Source organism: Mesoplodon bidens (assembly GCF_964165515.1).
Source record: "Mesoplodon bidens genome assembly, chromosome: X".
NCBI lineage: Eukaryota > Metazoa > Chordata > Mammalia > Artiodactyla > Ziphiidae > Mesoplodon > Mesoplodon bidens.
Window position 1 is genome coordinate 46,917,286 of NC_138163.1, and position 20,155 is coordinate 46,937,440.

General features: G+C 39.8%; 2 protein-coding genes across 3 annotated transcripts in view; one reads left to right on the forward strand and one right to left on the reverse strand.

The window, feature by feature from the left end:
- The window catches only part of ATG4A (autophagy related 4A cysteine peptidase), a 71,488-nt gene extending 66,223 nt beyond the window's left edge, over positions 1-5,265 (reverse strand). The window contains exon 1 of the mRNA XM_081221897.1: positions 5,186-5,265. Within this exon, the coding sequence (XP_081078023.1) occupies positions 5,186-5,195 (10 nt within the window). The 5' untranslated portion in view covers positions 5,196-5,265. The remainder of the gene's footprint in view (positions 1-5,185) is intronic.
- Positions 5,266-5,401: 136 nt separating this feature from the next.
- PSMD10 (proteasome 26S subunit, non-ATPase 10) lies at positions 5,402-19,539 on the forward strand. Of its 2 annotated transcripts, none has more exons than XM_081221900.1 (5): positions 5,402-5,611; positions 8,019-8,117; positions 9,186-9,332; positions 9,427-9,514; positions 19,243-19,359. In XM_081221900.1, the coding sequence occupies exons 1-5, from the start codon at positions 5,498-5,500 to the stop codon at positions 19,248-19,250; spliced, it is 456 nt and encodes a 151-aa protein (XP_081078026.1). In that variant the 5' UTR covers positions 5,402-5,497; the 3' UTR covers positions 19,251-19,359. The 2 variants fall into 2 exon arrangements, with proteins under 2 accessions (XP_081078026.1, XP_081078025.1); XM_081221899.1 differs by having other exon boundaries at positions 5,406-5,611; positions 9,427-9,593; positions 19,243-19,539.
- Positions 19,540-20,155: the final 616 nt, after the last annotated feature.

The following is a 20,155-nucleotide window of genomic DNA, read 5'->3' on the forward strand; positions in this document are numbered from 1 at the left end:
ACCGCAAAAATAAATAAATAAAAGTAAACCATTTATAAAGCAAATAACTCAGAAAACAAGAGTGTGTGGAAGCTAAAACCCAGGGAGCAAGTAAATAAAATGTTTTATTATAATAACCTATAACAATATGCCAGCTTTACGAAGAGAGAGATTTAAATAGGGAAGATTTGCATAGGTCAGTGACACACAATACCAAGGACATTTTTATCTGTAAGATTAAAACATGTGCTTAAAAAAATATTAGAGCCACAGATTAAAATGCCTTTTCTTAAACCAGGCAACTGGCTATTGTGAATTGCTTGCAATTAATCACATAAACAACTTACATCTGCAAACAGTGAAAAAATCAATTGCAAAGGGTCTTCAGGCCAGTTGTTCAAACTTTATCTAGTAAGTGGTGGGAATGGAGAAGTTTCATTCTGGATAAGCCAGAACCTATTCCTGTGACTCTCATACAGTTAACTGTCATATACCTCTGTAGGGTTTCCTCAAGTTTGTTTCACTATAGAATATATTGGTTTCCAGCTGTGCTATGGAAAGAATATTTACATTAAATAAAATGTTTAGATCACTAATTAGAAAGGAGCAAGTAGGGGGAAACTGCCTCTCTCTTGCACTGTCCACAATGATAACCACTTGCCACATGAAGCTACTTAAATAAAAAAAAGTTAAAATTAAATTTAAAATTTAGTCCCTGGACACATTTCAAGTGCTCAGTGTGACTAGTGGCTACCCTACAAGAACAGCATAGATATAGAACTTTTCCATCATCACAAAAAGTTCTACTGGACAGTGTTGCTCTAGAGCATGAAAATCATGTCATTTCCCAAGAATCATAGGTAGTGTTACAGCCCAAAGAGCTCTGACAGGAATTAGTATTGCATTGCCTGAGGTTTGCATTTACACATAATTTCATCTTCAGCAATATTGAGCAGTATGTTGCAGTGGTTAAGTGCTAGGGCTTTGGGGTAGAATAGCAGTGGATTTTAATTTTAGCTCCAAGTTTTGCCAAATTGTGTGACCTCAGGCATGCTACTTCGCTTCCCTGCGCCTGTATTCTCATTTTTTAAAAGGTGGGGACTGGAGGATAATGGTACCTCCCTCATAGGGTTGTTGTGAAGGATTAAATGAGATAAGCCCAATACCTGACACATGTGATCAGTAAACGTTAGTTATTCTAAAGGCCAGAAGGTGAACTTGGCTTGTTCTAGAACCTAGACTCTATATGACCAGTAGTAAAGGGAATATGCAATTGTATGCACAGCAACGGAGTCAGTCCCTAACAGGGCCCCCCTTTGACTCTTCTTGATAAACAGTAACCACATTGTTCCTCCATACTTAAGGACAGTGACAAAAGGGAAGACACCTTTGAAAGCTTTCAAAGAGTCAAAGAATACCTTACCCTTGGCCTTAAGGGACTCAGAATTGAAAGTTAACCACCCTGTCATATCAAATAAAATAAAAGCACAACACACCGTCTAAAAAGGAAGATTACCCAAACAAGTCACTCAGTAGGAGAGGCACTTGGAGTTGTTTTTCCAGCTGTTTCCAACAATCAAATCCAATTTCTTGATGTATTATTATGGTGAAATGTTACTATACCCAATCCTTTGCGAATACCACACAACAGGCCTGCTGTACCTCTGTAATCAACTGGATAAATATTTATTGAACACCTGCTAAATACAGGACACTTTTACACACAAGCCATAAGCAAACTACATCTGGCAGGCCAAATTAGATCCATTGTGTGTTTTCCTTATGGTAAGGAAGGTAGGAATGATTTTTACATTTTTTTAACTGTTGGAAGAACTGCCTTCAACCACTACTACCAAACACCGAATGGCCCTGGAAATTAGCTTTTGCTCCAGACTTGATAATGTTTCTTAATTAATTCAACTTAAAATTACAAGGCAAAACAGCACTTATATGTGAAATTTACACTGCAGGAAAGTCATTTCAACAGCTAACATTGTTTGAATCATAAGTAATGTCAACATGCTTTATATGCATCCCATGCTGTCACAGGTCAAAACAACAAAATCACAGTGAGATACCACTTCACACTCACAAGAATGGCTATAATAAAAAAGACATTAACAAGTGTGGGTAAAGATGTGGAGAAATTCTAACCCTCCTACATTGCTGGTGGGAAGGGAAATGGTGCAGCCACTTTGGTAAAGTCTGGCAGTTCCTCACAAAGTTAAACATAGAGCTACCATATGGCCCAGCAATTCCACTCCTAGATACGTGCTAAGAGAAATGAAAACACATGTCTGCACAGAAACGTGTACATGAATGTTTATAACGCCATTATTCATAATAACCAAAAGGCAGAAACCAATGAACTCATGAACAGATAAGTGAAATATGGTATAGCCAAACAATGGAATATTACTCAGCCATTAAAATGAATGAAGTATTGATATAAACTAAAATTTGGATAAATTTCAAAAACCTTATGCTAAGTGAAAGAAGCCAGACACAAAAGATTACACACTGTATGATTCTATTTATATAAAATCCCCAAAAATGAAAATCCATAGAGACAAAAAATAAATTAGTGGTTTCCTAGGCCTGGGAGTGGAAATGGGGAGAGAGTGAAAACAGGCATGAGGTTTCTTTCTAGGGTAATGGAAATGTTTCACATAAGAGTGTGGTGATAGTAACACAATTCTAAAATACTAATAACATTAAATTGTACAATTTTTAAAAGTGTACAGCACCAAAGGCATGACCCATAAAAGAAAAAAAAACAATAAATTAGATCTTGTCAAAATTTAAAAATTTTGCACTTCAAAAGACATCATTAAGAAAATGAAAATAGGGCTTCCCTGGTGGCGCAGTGGTTGAGAGTCCGCCTGCCGATGCGGGGGACGCGGGTTCGTGGCCCGGTCCGGGAGGATCCCACATGCCGCGGAGCGGCTGGGTCCGTGAGCCATGGCCGTTGGGCCTGCGCGTCCGGAACCTGTGCTCCGCAACGGAAGAGGCCACAACAGTGAGAGGCCCACATACAGGAAAAAAAAAAAAATGAAAAGACGAGCAACAGAGTGGGAGAAAATATCTACATATCATATCTACAGGGACTTGTATCCAGAATATATAAATAATTCTTACAACTCAATAATAAAAAGACAATAAAGATAATAACTCAATTTAAAAATGGAAAAGATGTATGAATGGCTAGTAAGTAAATGAAAAGGTGCTCATCATCATTAGTCACTAAGGACATACAAATTATAACCACAATAGGATATAATTTCACATCCATTCAGAATGGCTATATCAAAAAGACAATAACAAATGTTGGCAAGGAAGTGGAGAAACAGAAACCCTCATACATTACTAGTGGCAATGCAAAACAGTGCTGCTGCTTTGGAAAATAGTTTTATAGTTTCTTATAAAGTTAAAGATAAATTTGTCATATCATGCAGTCATTCCACCCTTAGGTTCCTACCAAAGAGAAGTGAAAAGACCTGTCCACACAAAGACTCGCATGCTAATGTCCTTAGCAGCATTATTCATAATAGCCAAAAACTGGAAACAACCTACATGTCTAGCGAGTAGACAGACAAAATGTTTTATAGCCACATAATGGAATACTATTTGGCAATAAAAATTAATGAAGTACTGGTACATGCTACAATATGAATGAACCTCAAAAAATATTATGCTAAGTGAAAGAAGCCAGGCACAAAAGACCACTTCTTATTTGATTTAATTTAGATGAAATGCCCAGAATAGGCAAATTTATAGAGACAAAGTAGATCAGTGGTTACCTGGGGCTGGGAGTGGGAACGAGGATTAACTGTAAGTAAATGAGCGTGAGGGATCTTTGGGGGGAAATGAAAATGTTCTGAAACTGATTATGATTATGGTTGCACCATGCAGTAAAGTTACTAAAAATATTTAACTACACTTAAAATGGGTGAATTTTATGATATGAAAACTATATCCCAATAAAGCTGTTAAAAATAGGAAAGGAACAGTAGGGGAAACTGGGTGAGGGGTACACAGGAATTCTGCATTATCTTTGCAACTTTTCCATAAATCTAAAGCTATTCTGAAATTTAAAATGTATTTAAATAAAAAATAACAAGAATATGTTTGTGGAGTCATACCTATTTGTGTGAAAAGACATTTACAAAGATGAAATGGGTAAAATCTCATTACAGATCAGTATTAACAGATGAACATTTGAAATGATTTTGATGATAGGGAACACTGACTATTAGCCCCAAATAAACAAAATGTTATCCCCCCCAAAGAATTCCATTATTCTCATTAGTAGTCTCATATTACAAAAAAATGCTCAATTATTATTACTATACCTTGAATTTCATCAATAAATATTTGTTGAAATTTGTTTTCTCCCTTGTCATGTAAGTACCTACAAATTATCCTCGATTTTGCCTTTTGGCCCCCAAAGCCTAAAATATTTACTATGTGGCTCTTTACGGAAAGGTTGCCAAGCCCTGTTCTACACCATAACAGGGTAAATATAAACATAGTCAGTCTCTTTCTTGAGTGTATTCTTATCGTTACCTGGTTTTGGTATGATGCCAGCCTGGATATGCCCTATAAAGGATAAGCCTTGCATCTCTTCTGCTATGGCACTATTTAGGAATCCCATAAATAGAAACACTATTAGCTTAATAGTTGTAGCAAAACTTCGATGTCACCGTTATTATCGTGATATTAAAGAGCCAACACCATACCACAGTGTCAAGATGACCCTCATCAAGTTGTGATGTCACCACGCCATGGACTCCCCGAGATCTCTTAGATATCAAGTGGGACCTATGGCATCACACCCTGCCTTTGGCATCACCCTGGCACATCACCTTACTATGGTGTCATATGCTATCACTGTTGTGGCAGAATTCTGCCCTAATGCCACTCTGTCGAAACGTCAGAATAATTAACCCCTAGTTCTTTCCATTCCTTTGGCAGCGATACCAGCGAGGGGGAGGATGGCCACAGGCACTGGTTCGAGCTCAGGAGGTAGTACTCAGCTGCTACCGTTTTCCCTTCCGCTTACCACTGCAGGTCAGGGCCCCCGTGGGACAGGACTTTCTGGCTCCCATAACTCTCTTGCCATGACCCCGCACCCACTTCGCGTCACCGACTCAATGCCCCAACAGCGACCACCCACCCCGGTTCTACACGAAGCCGCTCCCCGTACCTGACTCCATTCTCCAGCTGTCATCCTGGGCCAATTCCACCGGCCACTTGACTACGGCGGCCGCAAGGGACGCCGGGACTTGTAGTTCCGCGCTGCTAATGGCAGAGACGGAGACAGCGGCAAAGGCTCCTCCCCGCCCGGAACTGCGCTCAAACTGCAACTCCCAAAGGCGCCCTGCGATGGGGAAAGACGCAAAGGAACGAGCGAGGTTGGTGACAGGAGGAGCTCTAATGCCTCTTTTTTGATTGGCAGTCGGAGCTGGCGACGTTAGGCGGGCACTGCTAAGGCTTCACGAGATCCTGTGAAAGCAAAATGGAGGGGTGTGTGTCTAACCTAATGGTCTGCAACCTGGCCTACAGCGGGAAGCTGGAGGAGTTGAAGGAGAGGATCCTGGCCGATAAATCCCTGGCCACTAGGACTGACCAGGTAAAGGAACGCTTGGGGCCTCTCCGCTGGCGGCGGCAGCGGCGGAGACCAACGTGGCTGCCCGGCCCAGCCCAACCCATGGGGAGGCCGGTTCCAAGAGGGCCAGATCTCCGCCCCCGCCGCCCCATCCTTACCCCAGGGTCACCTCAGGACTCGGGACCGGGCGGCCGGAGCTAGCCCCACAAACCGCCAGTGCTGTTTTTTGGCCCAGTACTTAGTCGCTGTATTTTGGATATTTCTAGAACGTTTGCGCATTTCTCAGAAATGCCCAGTCTTTGAGACATCAGAGAGAAGGAAAGTTTTTGGTTTTTGGAAATGGGTTTGTTTGCTTTTATTAGTGATTTTATTCAATGGAACACGTGTAACTGAACGCCTCATCTGGGAGCTGAGGATACAGTCGAATGGAAGGAGCAGATGTTAATAAAATAATTCCAAATCATATGTCCGATTATAAATTGTGGTAAATACTCGGGAGAGAAGTTGACGTGGGGCTTTCAGAACGTATCATGGAAGGACCTGATTTAATCTCGCTTAGAAAAACCGAATGTTCTCGTAACTGAAGAGGCTTTGCGAAGGAGGAAAGGTTGGCTGTATCTTGAAGGATGAGTGGGATTTCCCTTTGTGATGAAGGGGCATTTTAGGCAAAGGCAGAACAAAAGTGAGTGGACCCTGGGAAGTGTTTCTTTCTGCCCTCCTGCTCAAAAGACCCTCATGCTTTCACCCTGAGTTTCTAGAAGGATTCACGGTGCCCTCAGTAAGCCAACATACATTTATAGATTGCCTCCTATTTGACAGGCACCGTGCTCAGCACTAGCAAGACAGTGTCACATAATTACAAATCTCCATTTTGTGTGTTTGGGAAGAGAATTAGAAGTTCAGAGACTTTTCTTCTGGAACTTTTCTTTATTGCTCAACCTGAAAATGCCTTTGTCTAGTTTACCTTCATTTTGGTCTGGTGATATTTAATACTTTAGACTTAATTTAACAATATTAAGATTTAATAATACTTCTAACCATTCTTCATGAAATCAATGGCATGAAAAAGGGAGAAACTATTCAAGATCAAAAGACTTAAGAGGGCTTCCCTGGTGGCGCAGTGGTTGAGAGTCCGCCTGCCGATGCAGGGGACACGGGTTTGTGCCCCGGTCCGGGAGGATCCCACATGCCGCGGAGCGGCTAGGCCCGTGAGCCATGGCCACTGAGCCTGCGCGTCCGGAGCCTGTGCTCCGCAACGGGAGAGGCCACAACAGTGAGAGGCCCGCGTACCGCAAAAAAAAAAAAAAAAAAAAAAAAAAAAAAGCAATTTAAAAAGACTTAAGAAACATAACAAACATCTGCAACTTATGGAGCTTGTATGGATCCTGATTGAAACAAGCCAACTGCAAAAAGACATTTGGGGGACAGTTGGGGAAATCTGGGTATTTGATGTTATAAAGGAGTTAGTGTTAATTTTAATCAGTGTAATAGCTATGTAGTAAAGTATTTTTTAGATACTCAAATATTTAGGTATGAAAGGTCATAATATTTAAGATTTGTTTTTAAAAATCTCATCAAGGAGCAAAACAGATGAGGCAAATATGGCAAAATAGTTATAAGATGTAGGTGATAGGCATATGGATTATATTATGTTCCCTGTATTTTTACATGAGTTTGAAATTTTTGTAATAAATTTTAAAATACCATTTTCTTTTACATAGGGCTACAAAATATAGCAGTCACTGCAAAAAAGAAAAGAGACAGAGAGATTCCCTTTGAGAAACATGACTAACTCCTAGCTTATTATTTTTTTAAAGTAATGTTGCTCTCTAATTCTGTGTGTGGTATGTTTTTTAAATGGTTATAATCTCAACTAGTTTCATGAACATTTCTTTCGCAGAAGGTACATTTGTTCTTTCTAGAGCATCTAGAAAATTCAGAGCTGACGGGTTTGTGTCTCAACTTCACGATTTACTAGCTGTGCGACCTTGACAAGTTGCTTACCCTGAGGAGTCTGTAAAATGGGGATAGTATCCACTGTATAGGATCATGGGGATTACAGGAGATGATGCACGTAAAACTCTTAGCACAGTGCCTGACATAAAAGTACGTACATAACAGAAATAGCCAAAGCTGTATTTCTGCCAAAGCACTGAAATCAGTTTTTTGCTCTATTGCTTTCATGGCTCTAGTCTGCCCAGAATTACCTACGTTCATCAATGTATTCTCCTCATGTTACTAAAACCTTGGTCTCTCTTATGTAAGTAATATGGTTTAAGGTTACCTACCTGAGGATCCAGTGCTCTCCATTCCTTGTTCCCAAACCGTAGGTTTGCTGGCTCCAATATTAAAATTTTTTTTCTGTTTTCTTGCCTTAGTTCTATTTTTCTTCAAGAATGTTGGTCTTATTGCTTCTCTGCTTCCCGTGTAGGACAGCAGAACTGCCTTGCATTGGGCATGCTCAGCCGGACATACAGAAATTGTTGAATTCTTGCTGCAACTTGGAGTGCCAGTGAATGATAAAGATGATGTGAGTACTAGGCAGAGTTGATAAATCCCCAGTTATCTTTAGACTCCAGACTGGTGTTTACTAAAGCCCGAGTATTAAGCTCACAAACAAATTTTAACGTTTATGACTAGGAACTTACAGCATGTCCCCAGTGACCAAATACAGGACTGGTGGTTACATTATTTCAGAATGTTCATTTTGCCACTCATAGCCTGTAATTTAAGGTAAACATGCAGATCAAGTCTTTTATGATTACCCCTAAGAGACTACAAATCCTTTTTATTATGTTGGAAATTGTTTTTGGTGAATATTGCCTGAATAATGAGGGCCTAGTATCTTTTTTTGTTATATAAAGATTTGGTGTAATGGTATTGGTTATATTAGGATAAGACTTGTGAAGAATAAGGATGGAAATGTTTTTATAGGCAGATTCCTTTTTGAGGATGCTCAATAAAATAATATTGATAATGGCAAAAAAGTAAAAACAGTTTAATGGAGGAACAGTTGAATACAGCATATATATACACCTAATAAAATAATACGCAACCAGGGGATTCCCTGGTGGTCCAGTGGTTGGGACTCTGCACTTTTGCTGCCGAGGGCACAGGTTCAATCCCCGGTCAGGGAACTAAGATCCCGCAAGCCGCCTGGCGTGACCAAAATAATAATAATAATAATAATAATAATAATAATAATAATAATAATAATAATAATAATAATAATAATAATATGCAACCAATAAAGTTATGATTCCAAAGAATGACATAGAAAACTTTTCACAACGTAATGATAAGTGGATATTGTGGAAAATGCACCTCACGGAACTTGATACCCTATTGGGGTATCCTTGATCCCAATCTTAAAACACATTAGAATTAGACTTACATATTATTTCCATGTTGTGGGATTATGGGTGCTTTTCTTTTCTTTTATATATCTGGTTTCCAAATATCCTGCAGTGCTTAATGAGGGAAAGAGAAAGAACATTTTTTTAAACCATTTACACACAGCTCTGTAAACCCTGCCTAAATGTTAGCATTAATCCCTGTGCCTTTTCTCCCTGGTTTTTGTTCTGCCCACCTCTTACAGGCAGGTTGGTCTCCTCTTCATATTGCTGCTTCCGCTGGCCGGGATGAGATTGTAAAAGCTCTTCTGGGAAAAGGTGCTCAAGTGAATGCTGTCAATCAAAATGGCTGTACTCCCCTACATTATGCAGCTTCCAAAAACAGGCATGAGGTAGGGTTCCATTCCTAGGCTGCTTCTTTTGAGTTCTAAACCTGTATGCAAACACAAATAGATCTCTGCATTGTTTTCTTCTCCATCTTCCCAGATTGCTGTCATGTTACTGGAAAGCGGGGCTAATCCAGACGCTAAGGACCATTATGAGGCTACAGCAATGCACCGGGCAGCAGCCAAGGGTAACTTGAAGATGATTCATATTCTTCTGTACTACAAAGCTTCCACAAACATCCAAGACACTGAGGGTAACACTCCTCTGTAAGTGACAAGTAGCAGTCATTTCTTTTCTACCTGATATCAGCCCTCTTGCACTAATTCTTTTTTTTTATTAGTTTCTGCTTTATAACAAAGTGAATGAGTCATACATATACATCTGTTCCCACATCCCTTCCCTCTTGCGTCTCCCTCCCTCCCACCCTCCCTATCCCACCCCTCCAGGCGGTCCCAAAGCACCGAGCTGATCTCCCTGTGCTCTGCGGCTGCTTCCCACTATCTATCTACCTTACGTTTGGTAGTGTATATATGTCCATGCCTCTCTCTCGCTTTGTCACAGCTTACCCTTCCCCCTCCCCATATCCTCAAGTCCATTCTCAAGTAGGTCTGTGTCTTTATTCCTGTTTTACCCCTAGGTTCTTCATGACATTTTTTTCTTAAATTCCATATATATGTGTTAGCATACGGTATTTGTCTTTCTCTTTCTGACTTACTTCACTCTGTATGACAGACTCTAGGTCTATCCTCCTCATTACAAATAGCTCAGTTTCGTTTCTTTTTATGGCTGAGTAATATTCCATTGTATATATGTGCCACATCTTCTTTATCCATTCATCCGATGATGGACACTTAGGTTGTTTCCCTCTCCGGGCTATTGTGAATAGAGCTGCAATGAACATTTTGGTACATGTCTCTTTTTGAATTATGGTTTTCTCAGGGTATATGCCTAGTAGTGGGATTGCTGGGTCATATGGTAGTTCTATTTTTAGTTTTTTAAAGAACCTCCATACTGTTCTCCATAGTGGCTGTACCAATTCACATTCCCACCAGCAGTGCAACAGTGTTCCCTTTTCTCCACATCCTCTCCAGCATTTATTGTTTCTAGATTTTTTGATGATGGCCATTCTGACTGGTGTGAGATGATATCTCATTGTAGTTTTGATTTGCATTTCTCTAATCATTAATAATGCTGAGCATTCTTTCATGTGTTTGTTGGCAATCTGTATGTCTTCTTTGGAGAAATGTCTATTTAAGTCTTCAGCCCATTTTTGCATTGGGTTGTTTGTTTTTTGGCTATTGAGCTGCATGAGCTGCTTATAAATTTTGGAGATTAATCCTTTGTCAGTTGCTTCATTTGCAAATATTTTCTCCCATTCTGAGGGTTGTCTTTTGGTCTTGTTTATGGTTTCCTTTGCTGTGCAAAAGCTTTGAGGTTCCATTAGGTCCCATTTGTTTATCTTTGTTTTTATTTCCATTTCTCTAGGAGGTGGGTCCAAAAGGATCTTGCTGTGATTTATGTCATGGAGTGTTCTGCCTATGTTTTCCTCTAAGAGTTTGATAGTTTCTGGCCTTACATTTAGGTCTTTAATCCATTTTGAGCTTATTTTTGTGTATGGTGTTAGGGAATGATCTAATCTCATACTTTTACATGTCCCTGTCCAGTTTTCCCAGCACCACTTATTGAAGAGGCTGTCCTTTCTCCACTGTACATTCCTGCCTCCTTTATCAAAGATAAGTTGGCCATATGTGCATGGGTTTATCTCTGGGCTTTCTATCCTGTTCCATTGATCTATCTTTCTGTTTTTGTGCCAGTACCACACTGTCTTGATTACTGTAGCTTTGTAGTATAGTCTGAAGTCAGGGAGCCTGATTCCTCCAGCTCCGTTTTTCGTTCTCAAGATTGCTTTGGCTATTCGGGGTCTTTTGTTTTTCCAAACAAATTTTGAAATTTTTTGTTCTAGTTCTGTGAAAAATGCCAGTGGTAGTTTGACAAGGATTGCATTGAATCTGTAGATTGCTTCGGGTAGTAGAGTCATTTGCACAATATTGATTCTTCCAATCCAGGAACATGGTATATCTCTCCATCTATTTGTATCATCTTTAATTTCTTTCATCAGTGTCTTATAATTTTCTGCATACAGGTCTTTTGTCTCCTTAGGTAGGTTTATTCCTAGATATTTTATTCTTTTTGTTGCAGTGGTAAATGGGAGAGTTTTCTTGATTTGACTTTCATATTTTTCATCAATAGTGTACAGGAATGCCAGAGATTTCTGTGCATTAATTTTGTATCCTGCTACTTTACCAAATTCATTGACTAGCTCTAGTAGTTTTCTGGTAGCATCTTTAGGATTCTCTATGTATAGTATCATGTCATCTGCAAACAGTGACAGCTTTACTTCTTCTTTTCCAATTTGGATTCCTTTTATTTCCTTTTCTTCTCTGATTGCTGTGGCTAAAACTTCCAAAACTATGTTGAATAAGAGTGGTGAGAGTGTGCAGCCTTGTCTTGTTCCTGATCTTAGTGGAAATGGTTTCAGTTTTTCACCATTGAGGACAATGTTGGCTGTGGGTTTGTCATATATGGCCTTTATTACATTGAGGAAAGTTCCCTCTATGCCTACTTTTTGCAGGGTTTTTATCATAAATGGATGCTGAATTTTGTCGAAAGCTTTCTCTGCATCTATTGAGATGATCATATGGTTTTTCTCCTTCAATTTGTTAATATGGTGTATCACATTGATTGATTTGCATATATTGAAGAATCCTTGCATAACTGGAATAAACACCACTTGATCATGGTGTATGATGCTTTTAATGTGCTGTTGGATTCTGTTTGCTAGTATTTTGTTGAGGATTTTTGCATCTATGTTCATCAGTGATATTGGCCTGTAGTTTTCTTTCTTTGTGACATCCTTGCCTGGTTTTGGTATCAAGGTGATGGTGGCCTCGTAGAATGAGTTTCGGAGTGTTCCTCCCTCTGCTATATTTTGGAAGAGCTTGAGAAGGATGGGTGTTAGCTCTTCTCTAAATGTTTGATAGAATTCGCCAGTGAAGCCATCTGGTCCTGGGCTTTTGTTTGTTGGAAGATTTTTAATCACAGTTTCAATTTCAGTGCTTGTGTTTGGTCTATTCATATTTTCTATTTCTTCCTGATTCAGTCTTGGCAGGTTGTGCATTTCTAAGAGTTTGTCCATTTCTTCCAGGTTGTGCATTTTATTGGCATAGAGTTGCTTGTAGTAATCTCTCATGATCTTTTGTATTTCTGCAGTGTCAGTTGTTACTTCTCCTTTTTCATTTCTAATTCTATTGATTTGAGTCTTCTCCCTTTTTTTCTTGATGAGTCTGGCTAATGGTTTATCACTTTTGTTTATCTTCTCAAAGAACCAGCTTTTAGTTTTATTGATGTTTGCTATCGTTTCCTTCATTTCTTTTTCATTTATTTCTGATCTGATCTTTATGATTTCTTTCTTCCTGCTAACTTTGGGATGCTTTTGTTCTTCTTTCTCTAATTGCTTTAGGTGCAGGGTCAGGTTGTTTACTCAAGATGTTTCCTGTTTCTTAAGGTGGGATTGTATTGCTATAAACTTCCCCCTTAGAACTGCTTTTGCTGCGTCCCATAGGTTTTGGGTCGTCGTGTCTCCATTGTCATTTGTTTCTAGGTATTTTTTAATTTCCTCTTTGATTTCTTCAGTGATCACTTCGTAACTAAGTAGTGTATTGTTTAGCCTCCATGTGTTTGTATTTTTTACAGATCTTTTCCTGTAATTGATGTCTAGTCTCATAGCATTGTGGTCGGAAAAGATACTTGATACAATTTCAATTTTCTTAAATTTACCAAGGCTTGATTTGTGACCCAAGATATGATCTATCCTGGAGAATGTTCCATGAGCACTTGAGAAAAATGTGTATTCTCTTGTTTTTGGATGGAATGTCCTATAAATATCAATTAAGTCCATCTTGTTTAATGTATCATTTAAAGCTTGTGTTTCCTTATTTATTTTCATTTTGGATGATCTGTCCATTGGTGAAAGTGGGGTGTTGAAGTCCCCTACTATGAGTGTGTTACTGTCGATTTCCCCTTTTATGGCTGTTAGTATTTGCCTTATGTATTGAGGTGCTCCTATGTTGGGTGCATAAATATTTACAATTGTTATATCTTCTTCTTGGATCGATCCCTTGATCATTGTGTAGTGTCCTTCTCTGTCTCTTCTAATAGTCTTTATTTTAAAGTCTATTTTGTCTGATATAAGAATTGCTACTCCAGCTTTCTTTTGATTTCCATTTGCATGGAATATCTTTTTCCATCCCCTTACTTTCAATCTGTATGTGTCTCTAGGTCTGAAGTGGGTCTCTTGTAGACAGCATATATATGGGTCTTATTTTTGTATCCATTCAGCCAATCTGTGTCTTTTGGTGTGAGCATGTAGTCCATTTACATTTAAGGTAATTATTGATATGTATGTTCCTATTCCCATTTTCTTCATTGTTTTGGGTTCATTATTGTAGGTATTTTCCTTCTGTTGTGTTTCTTGCCTAGAGGTTCCTTTAGCATTTGTTTTAAAGCTGCTTTGGTGGTGCTGATCTCTCTCAGCTTTTGCTTGTTTGTAAACGTTTTAATTTCTCCATCAAATCTGAATGAGATCCTTGCTGGGTAGAGTAATCTTGGTTGCAGGTTTTTCTCCTTCATCACTTTAAATATGTCCTGCCACTCCCTTCTGGCTTGTGGAGTTTCTGCTGAGAGATCAGCTGTTAACCTGATGGGGATTCCCTTGTGTGTTATTTGTTGTTTTTGCCTTGCTGCTTTTAATATGATTTCTTTGTGTTTAATTTTTGACAGTTTGATTAATATGTGTCTTGGCGTATTTCTCCTTGGATTTATTCTGTATGGGACTCTCTGTGCTTCCTGGACTTGATTAACTATTTCCTTTCCCATATTAGGGAAGTTTTCAACTATAATCTCTTCAAATATTTTCTCAGTCCCTTTCTTTTTCTCTTCTTCTTCTGGAACCCCTATAATTTTATTGTTGGTGCGTTTAATGTTGTCCCAGAGGTCTCTGAGACTGTCCTCAGTTCTTTTCATTCTTTTTTCTTTATTCTGCTCTGCAGCAGTTATTTCCACTATTTTATCTTTCACATCAGTTATCCGTTCTTCTGCCTCAGGTATTCTGCTACTGATCCCATCTAGGGTATTTTTCATTTCATTTATTGTGTTTTTAATCGTTGCTTGATTCATCTTTAGTTCTTCTAGGTCCTTGTTAACTGTTTCTTGCATTTTGTCTATTCTATTTCCAAGATTTTGGATCATCTTTACTATCATTATTCTAAATTCTTTTTCAGGTAGACTGCCTATTTCCTCTTCATTTGTTAGGTCTGGTGGGTTTTTATCTTGCTCCTTCACCTGCTGTGTGTTTTTCTGTCTTCTCATTTTGCTTATCTTACTGTGTTTGGGGTCTCCTTTTTGCAGGCTGCAGATTCGTAGTTCCCGTTGTTTTTGGTGTCTGTCCCCAGTGGCTAAGGTTGTTTCAGTGGGTTGTGTAGGCTTCCTGGTGGAGGGGACTAGTGCCTGTGTTCTGGTGGATGAGGCTCGATCTTGTCTTTCTGGTGGACAGGTCCACGTCTGGTGGTGTGTTTTGGGGTGCCTGTGGCCTTATTATGTTTTTAGGCAGCCTCTCTGCTAATGGGTGGTATTGTGTTCCTGTCTTGTTAGTTACTTGGCATAGGGTGACCAGCACTGTAGCTTGCTGGTCGTTGAGTGAAGCTGGGTGCTGGTGTTGAGATGGAGATCTCTGGGAGATTTTTGCCGCTTGATATTATGTGGAGCTGAGAGGTCTCTTTTGGACCCGTGTCCTGAAGTTGGCTCTCCCACCTCAGAGGCACAGCACTGACTCCTGGCTGCAGCACCAAGAGCCTTTCATCTACCTGGCTCAGGATAAAAGGGAGAGAAAGTAGAAAGAAAGAATTAGTAGAAGAAAGAGAGAAAGAGAGAAAGAAAGAAAGGAAGGAAGGAGGGAGGGAGGAAGGAAAGAAAGAAAGAAAGAAAGAAAGGAGGAAGGAAGGAAAGAAAGGAGGAAGGAAAGAGAAAGAGAAAGAGAGAAAGAAAAAGAAAGAAAGAAAGGAAGGAGGGAGGGAGGAAGGAAAGAAAGAAAGGGAGGGAGGGAGAGAGGAAGGAAAGAAAGAAAGAAAGAAAGAAAGAAAGTAAGAAAGGAGGGAGGGAGGAAGGGAAGGTAGGAAAAAGAGAATGAGAGAAGATAAAGTAAAATAGAATAAAATATGATAAAATATAATAGTGTTATTAAAATAAAAAAGTAATTATTAAAAAAATGGATGGATAGAAACCTGGGACAAATGGTGGAAGCAAAGCTATACAGAGAAAATCTCACACAGAAGCATACACATACACATTCACAAAAAGAGAACAAGGGGAAAAAAATCGTAAATCTTGCTCTCAAAGTCCACCTCCTTAATTTGGGATAATTCGTTGTAAAAAGAGGAAAAGGGGTAAAAATCTTAAATCTTGTTCTCAAAGTCCACCTCCTCAATTTGGGATGATTCGTTGTCTATTCATGTTTTCCACAGATGCAGGGTACATCAAGTTGATTGTGGAGCTTTAATCCGCTGCTTCTGAGGCTGCTGGGAGAGATTTCCCTTTCTCTTCTTTGTTCTCACAGCTCCGGGGTCTCAGCTTTGGATTTGGCCCCGCCTCTGCGTGTAGGTCGCCGGAGGGCGTCTGTTCTTCACTCAGATAGGACAGGGTTTAAAGGAGCCGCTGATTCAGGGGCTCTGGCTCACTTCAGCCTAGGGGAGGGAGGGGCAAGGAGTGCGGGGCGAGCTTGCGGCGGCAGAGGCCGGCGTGACGTTGCACCAGCCCGAGGCGCGCCGTGCGCTCTCCCGGGGAAGCCGTCCCTGGACCCCGGGACCCCGGCAGTGGCGGGCTGCACAGGCTCCCCGGAAAGGGGGCGTAGACAGTGACCTGTGCTCACACACAGGCTTCTTGGCAGCGGCAGCAGCAGCCCCAGCATCCCACACCCGTCTCCAGGGTCCGTGCCTTTAGCCGCAGCTCGCGCTCGTCTCTGGAGCTCCTTTAAGCAGTGCTCTTAATCCCCTCTCCTCACGCACCAGGAAACAAAGAGGGAAGAAAAAGTCTCTTGCCTCTTCGGCAGCTCCAGACTTTTTCCCGGACTCCCTCCGGGCTAGCCATGGTGCACTAACCCCTTCAGGCTGTGTTCACACCGCCAACCCCAGTCCTCTCCCTGCGCGCTCTGACCGAAGCCCGAGCCTCAGCTCCCAGCCCCGCCCGCCCCGGCGGGTGAGCAGACAAGCCTCTCGGGCTGGTGAGTGCTGGTCAGCACCAATCCTCTGTGCAGGTACCTCTCCGCTTTGCCCTCCGCACCCCTGTTGCTGCGCTCTCCTCCGCTACTCCGAAGCTTTCCCCCTCCGCCACCCGCAGTCTCTGCCTGTGAAGGGGCTTCCTAGTGTGTGGAAACCATTCCTCCTTCACGGCTCCCTCCCACTGGTGCAGATCCCATCCCTATCCTTTTGTCTCTGTTTATTCTTTTTTCTTTTGCCCTACCCAGGTATGTGGGGAGTTTCTTGCCTTTTGGGGGGTCTGAGGTCTTCTGCCAGTGTTCAGTAGGTGTTCTGTAGGAGTTGTTCCACGTGTAGATGAATTTCTGATGTATCTGTGGGGAGGAAGGTGATCTCCCCGTCTTACACTTCCGCCATCTTCCCCCGGGATTCTCTTGCACTAATTCTTACACATCATTTCTTTTTTTAGTCTGCTTATAAATGTAATACATGTTTATGGCAAGAAAATTTGAAAGTACACAAAAGTATAAAGATAAAAATTCAAAATGCCTATCATTTGCCACCCAGAAATAACCACTGATAACATTTTAATGTATTTCCTCCCTGTCTTTTATATGCAAATATACATACTTTACATATGCTTTTTTTGTAAAATTGGGACGATAATGTGTATGTAGTTTTATATCTTGTTCTTTTCACCTCATAGTATATTGTGAGCATTTTCCAATGTTAATAAATATTTCTAAAACGTTTTTGAATGGCTATCCACAACTCCATTTTATGGATATGGCATAATTTAATAATTCCTCTATTACTGTATATTTAAGCTTTTTTGAGTTTTCCACTATTATAAATAATGCTACATTGACCAACTTTATACAAAAATCATTGGCCATACTGCTGATTATTATCTTAGTATAGAAGTTAGAAGTAGAATTGCTGGGTAAATAGATACACATAGTTTAAGACAATTGCTGTATATTCCGAGATTGCTTCCAGAGGAGTTGTATCATTGTACCCTCCCAATAGCAGTGTGAGAGTGCCTATTACCCCCTCACCAACACCAAAAATATCCTTTTCTTATAGGAAAAATGGTATTTCAGAGTTGTAATTTACATTTTTTATTATCAATGAAGCTAAAAATTTTTTAATGCCTATGACTAATTATATTCCTTCTCTAAATTATAACTTTTTGTGTCCCTTTCTCTGTTTCCTTTTGGAGAATTAATTTATTTTTACTGATTTTTTTATGTACCCTTGACTTGACATAGTACAAATATTAACCTTCTGCCATGTTAGTTGAAAATATTTTCCCAGTTTGTCTTTTCATTTTGTTTATGATTTTTTTTGAAATAACCAAAGATTTCAACTCTATCCAGTCAAACCTATTAATCTTCCCTCATAACTAGAAAGTGCCTCCTCACCCTGAAATTAGTTAACTATTCACCTGTATTTCATTGTAGTTTTTTTCAAAACATTGCATTGGTTTGGTTTGGTTATTGTTTTTCATTTAACTCAAATCCATCTGGAATTGATTTATGCTTGACCTGAAGCCGTCCTCTACCTTGATATTTTTTCTACAGTACTTGGCCACTATTCTTCCTTATCGAATGGTGACTTTTTTGAACCAGAAATTCTGTGAATCTTCTTTTTAGTCCAAAGTAGGATTCAATTTTTTTAAGTATTGTTTTCTTAACTCTTAGTTTTACAATTTTTTTCTGTAGTTCTGAGCGACTCTGTCTAGAAAAACATGCATATTCTAGCCATTTTCTCCAAATAAGAAAGGCAGGGTGGCCTGGAGGAAATTTAGGAGTCAGGCAGTATCGGGTCCTGAGCAGAGCCTATGATTAAGGAATAGCTACATGCTGTTTACCCAATCCAAACTCAGCCACTTAAACAACTATATTAAATACTTGTATTAAGTAACTCAGAGAAGTTACTTAACTTTCCTGAGTCTAATTTCCTTATCTGTAATATGAGGATAATAATTCCTTCCTCACTAGATCGTTGTGAAGTTTAAATAAAATAACACGTTAGTGCCTAATACCCTACCTGGTAAACCGTTAAGTGCCTGACAAGGTTTCCCCCTCACTGCTCAGCCATGTCATCATAGGCAAAGACTAACCTCTGTCACAATTTCAACTGTAAAATGGTGATAATAGTACCTTGCTAACTTACAAGGTGTCTGTAACAATCAGATAATATAAAACTTTTTAAACTGCTTTTCCAAAATTTAAACCACACAAATTGCTGTTAGCAGGTTGTGTATGGAGGTTTTTCTAAGTTCTTGCCTGGAATTATTGCATGTGTTTGGTGTAAACCACTAATCTTCATAAAATAAGGATGTTATTCCTTAGGCTGGCATGTAGATCACTTCTGTTGTAGTAGGACCAGAATTGTGATTTATGATCTGGTGTTATAAGACTATTCCAATGAATTTTAACTTATAAACAGTCTTCCCCATGAAAATCGATTTTCCTTTCCAGATTAAGTAACTTTCCAATATTACACTACCTAATAATATGCAGTTTAGACTACCTGTCAGGAAATCCTAACCATTACATAGAATTGCAAATGATTAATCCTTCTTTGTGGTCCTTGATTTCAGACACTTAGCCTGTGATGAGGAGAGAGTGGAAGTAGCAAAACTGCTGGTGTCCCAAGGAGCAAGTATTTACATTGAGAATAAAGAAGAAAAGACACCCCTGCAAGTGGCCAAAGGTGGTCTGGGTTTAATACTCAAGAGAATGGTGGAAAGTTAAGCAGCTTGGATTTACTCTTACTTTGTATGTTTTGTGGTTGTCCCCTAATGCCCTGGAAACGAATGTACTTGTGCATAAGATGTCATCTATGAATGATGAAGTTTTTTCATCTTCCAAGTCTTATAAACATGTTGACTATTGTTCCTGCTGAGGTATTTTTTTCTTAGCTTACAACTTGCTTTCCAGGCACTGAATAACAATAATAATAATTGAGATTGTTCTACTGTTGTATATTATTCTGTATTGAATCTTGGTTAACTTTGAGTAAATGATTCTGTGGCTGTTATGAGTCTTCAACACCCTGCCATGCACCCTCTATCCCCCTCTGAGGCAGAACAACCCCAATAGCACCAGGCCAATTGTTTTGCCAAATGTTTCTAGGTGGATTCTAGAATGTTCTTCCATACAGTTGAAACACATCGTAACTCGTTTTTCAAGCCCACGCAGAGGCCTATGCCAAATATTTCTGTTTTTTCCAATAGTATGGTTTAATTTGTTTTTGTTATAGGAGGAATACTTGTATATTGTGAGGACGAAATTTTCAGTTCAGAGGGCAGGCATGCTATCCAAGTTTGGCATTCATAAACACTAAAATAATGAAAAATAATAGCCTGTGTACCAATGTATGTTTTTAATGATGAGCTATTTCCCTCCAAAATAAAGTGTATTGTTTTACACCGGCCTCTCACTGTTGTGGCCTCTCCTGTTGTGGAGCACAGGCTCCGGACGCGCAGGCTCAGCGGCCATGGTGCACGGGCC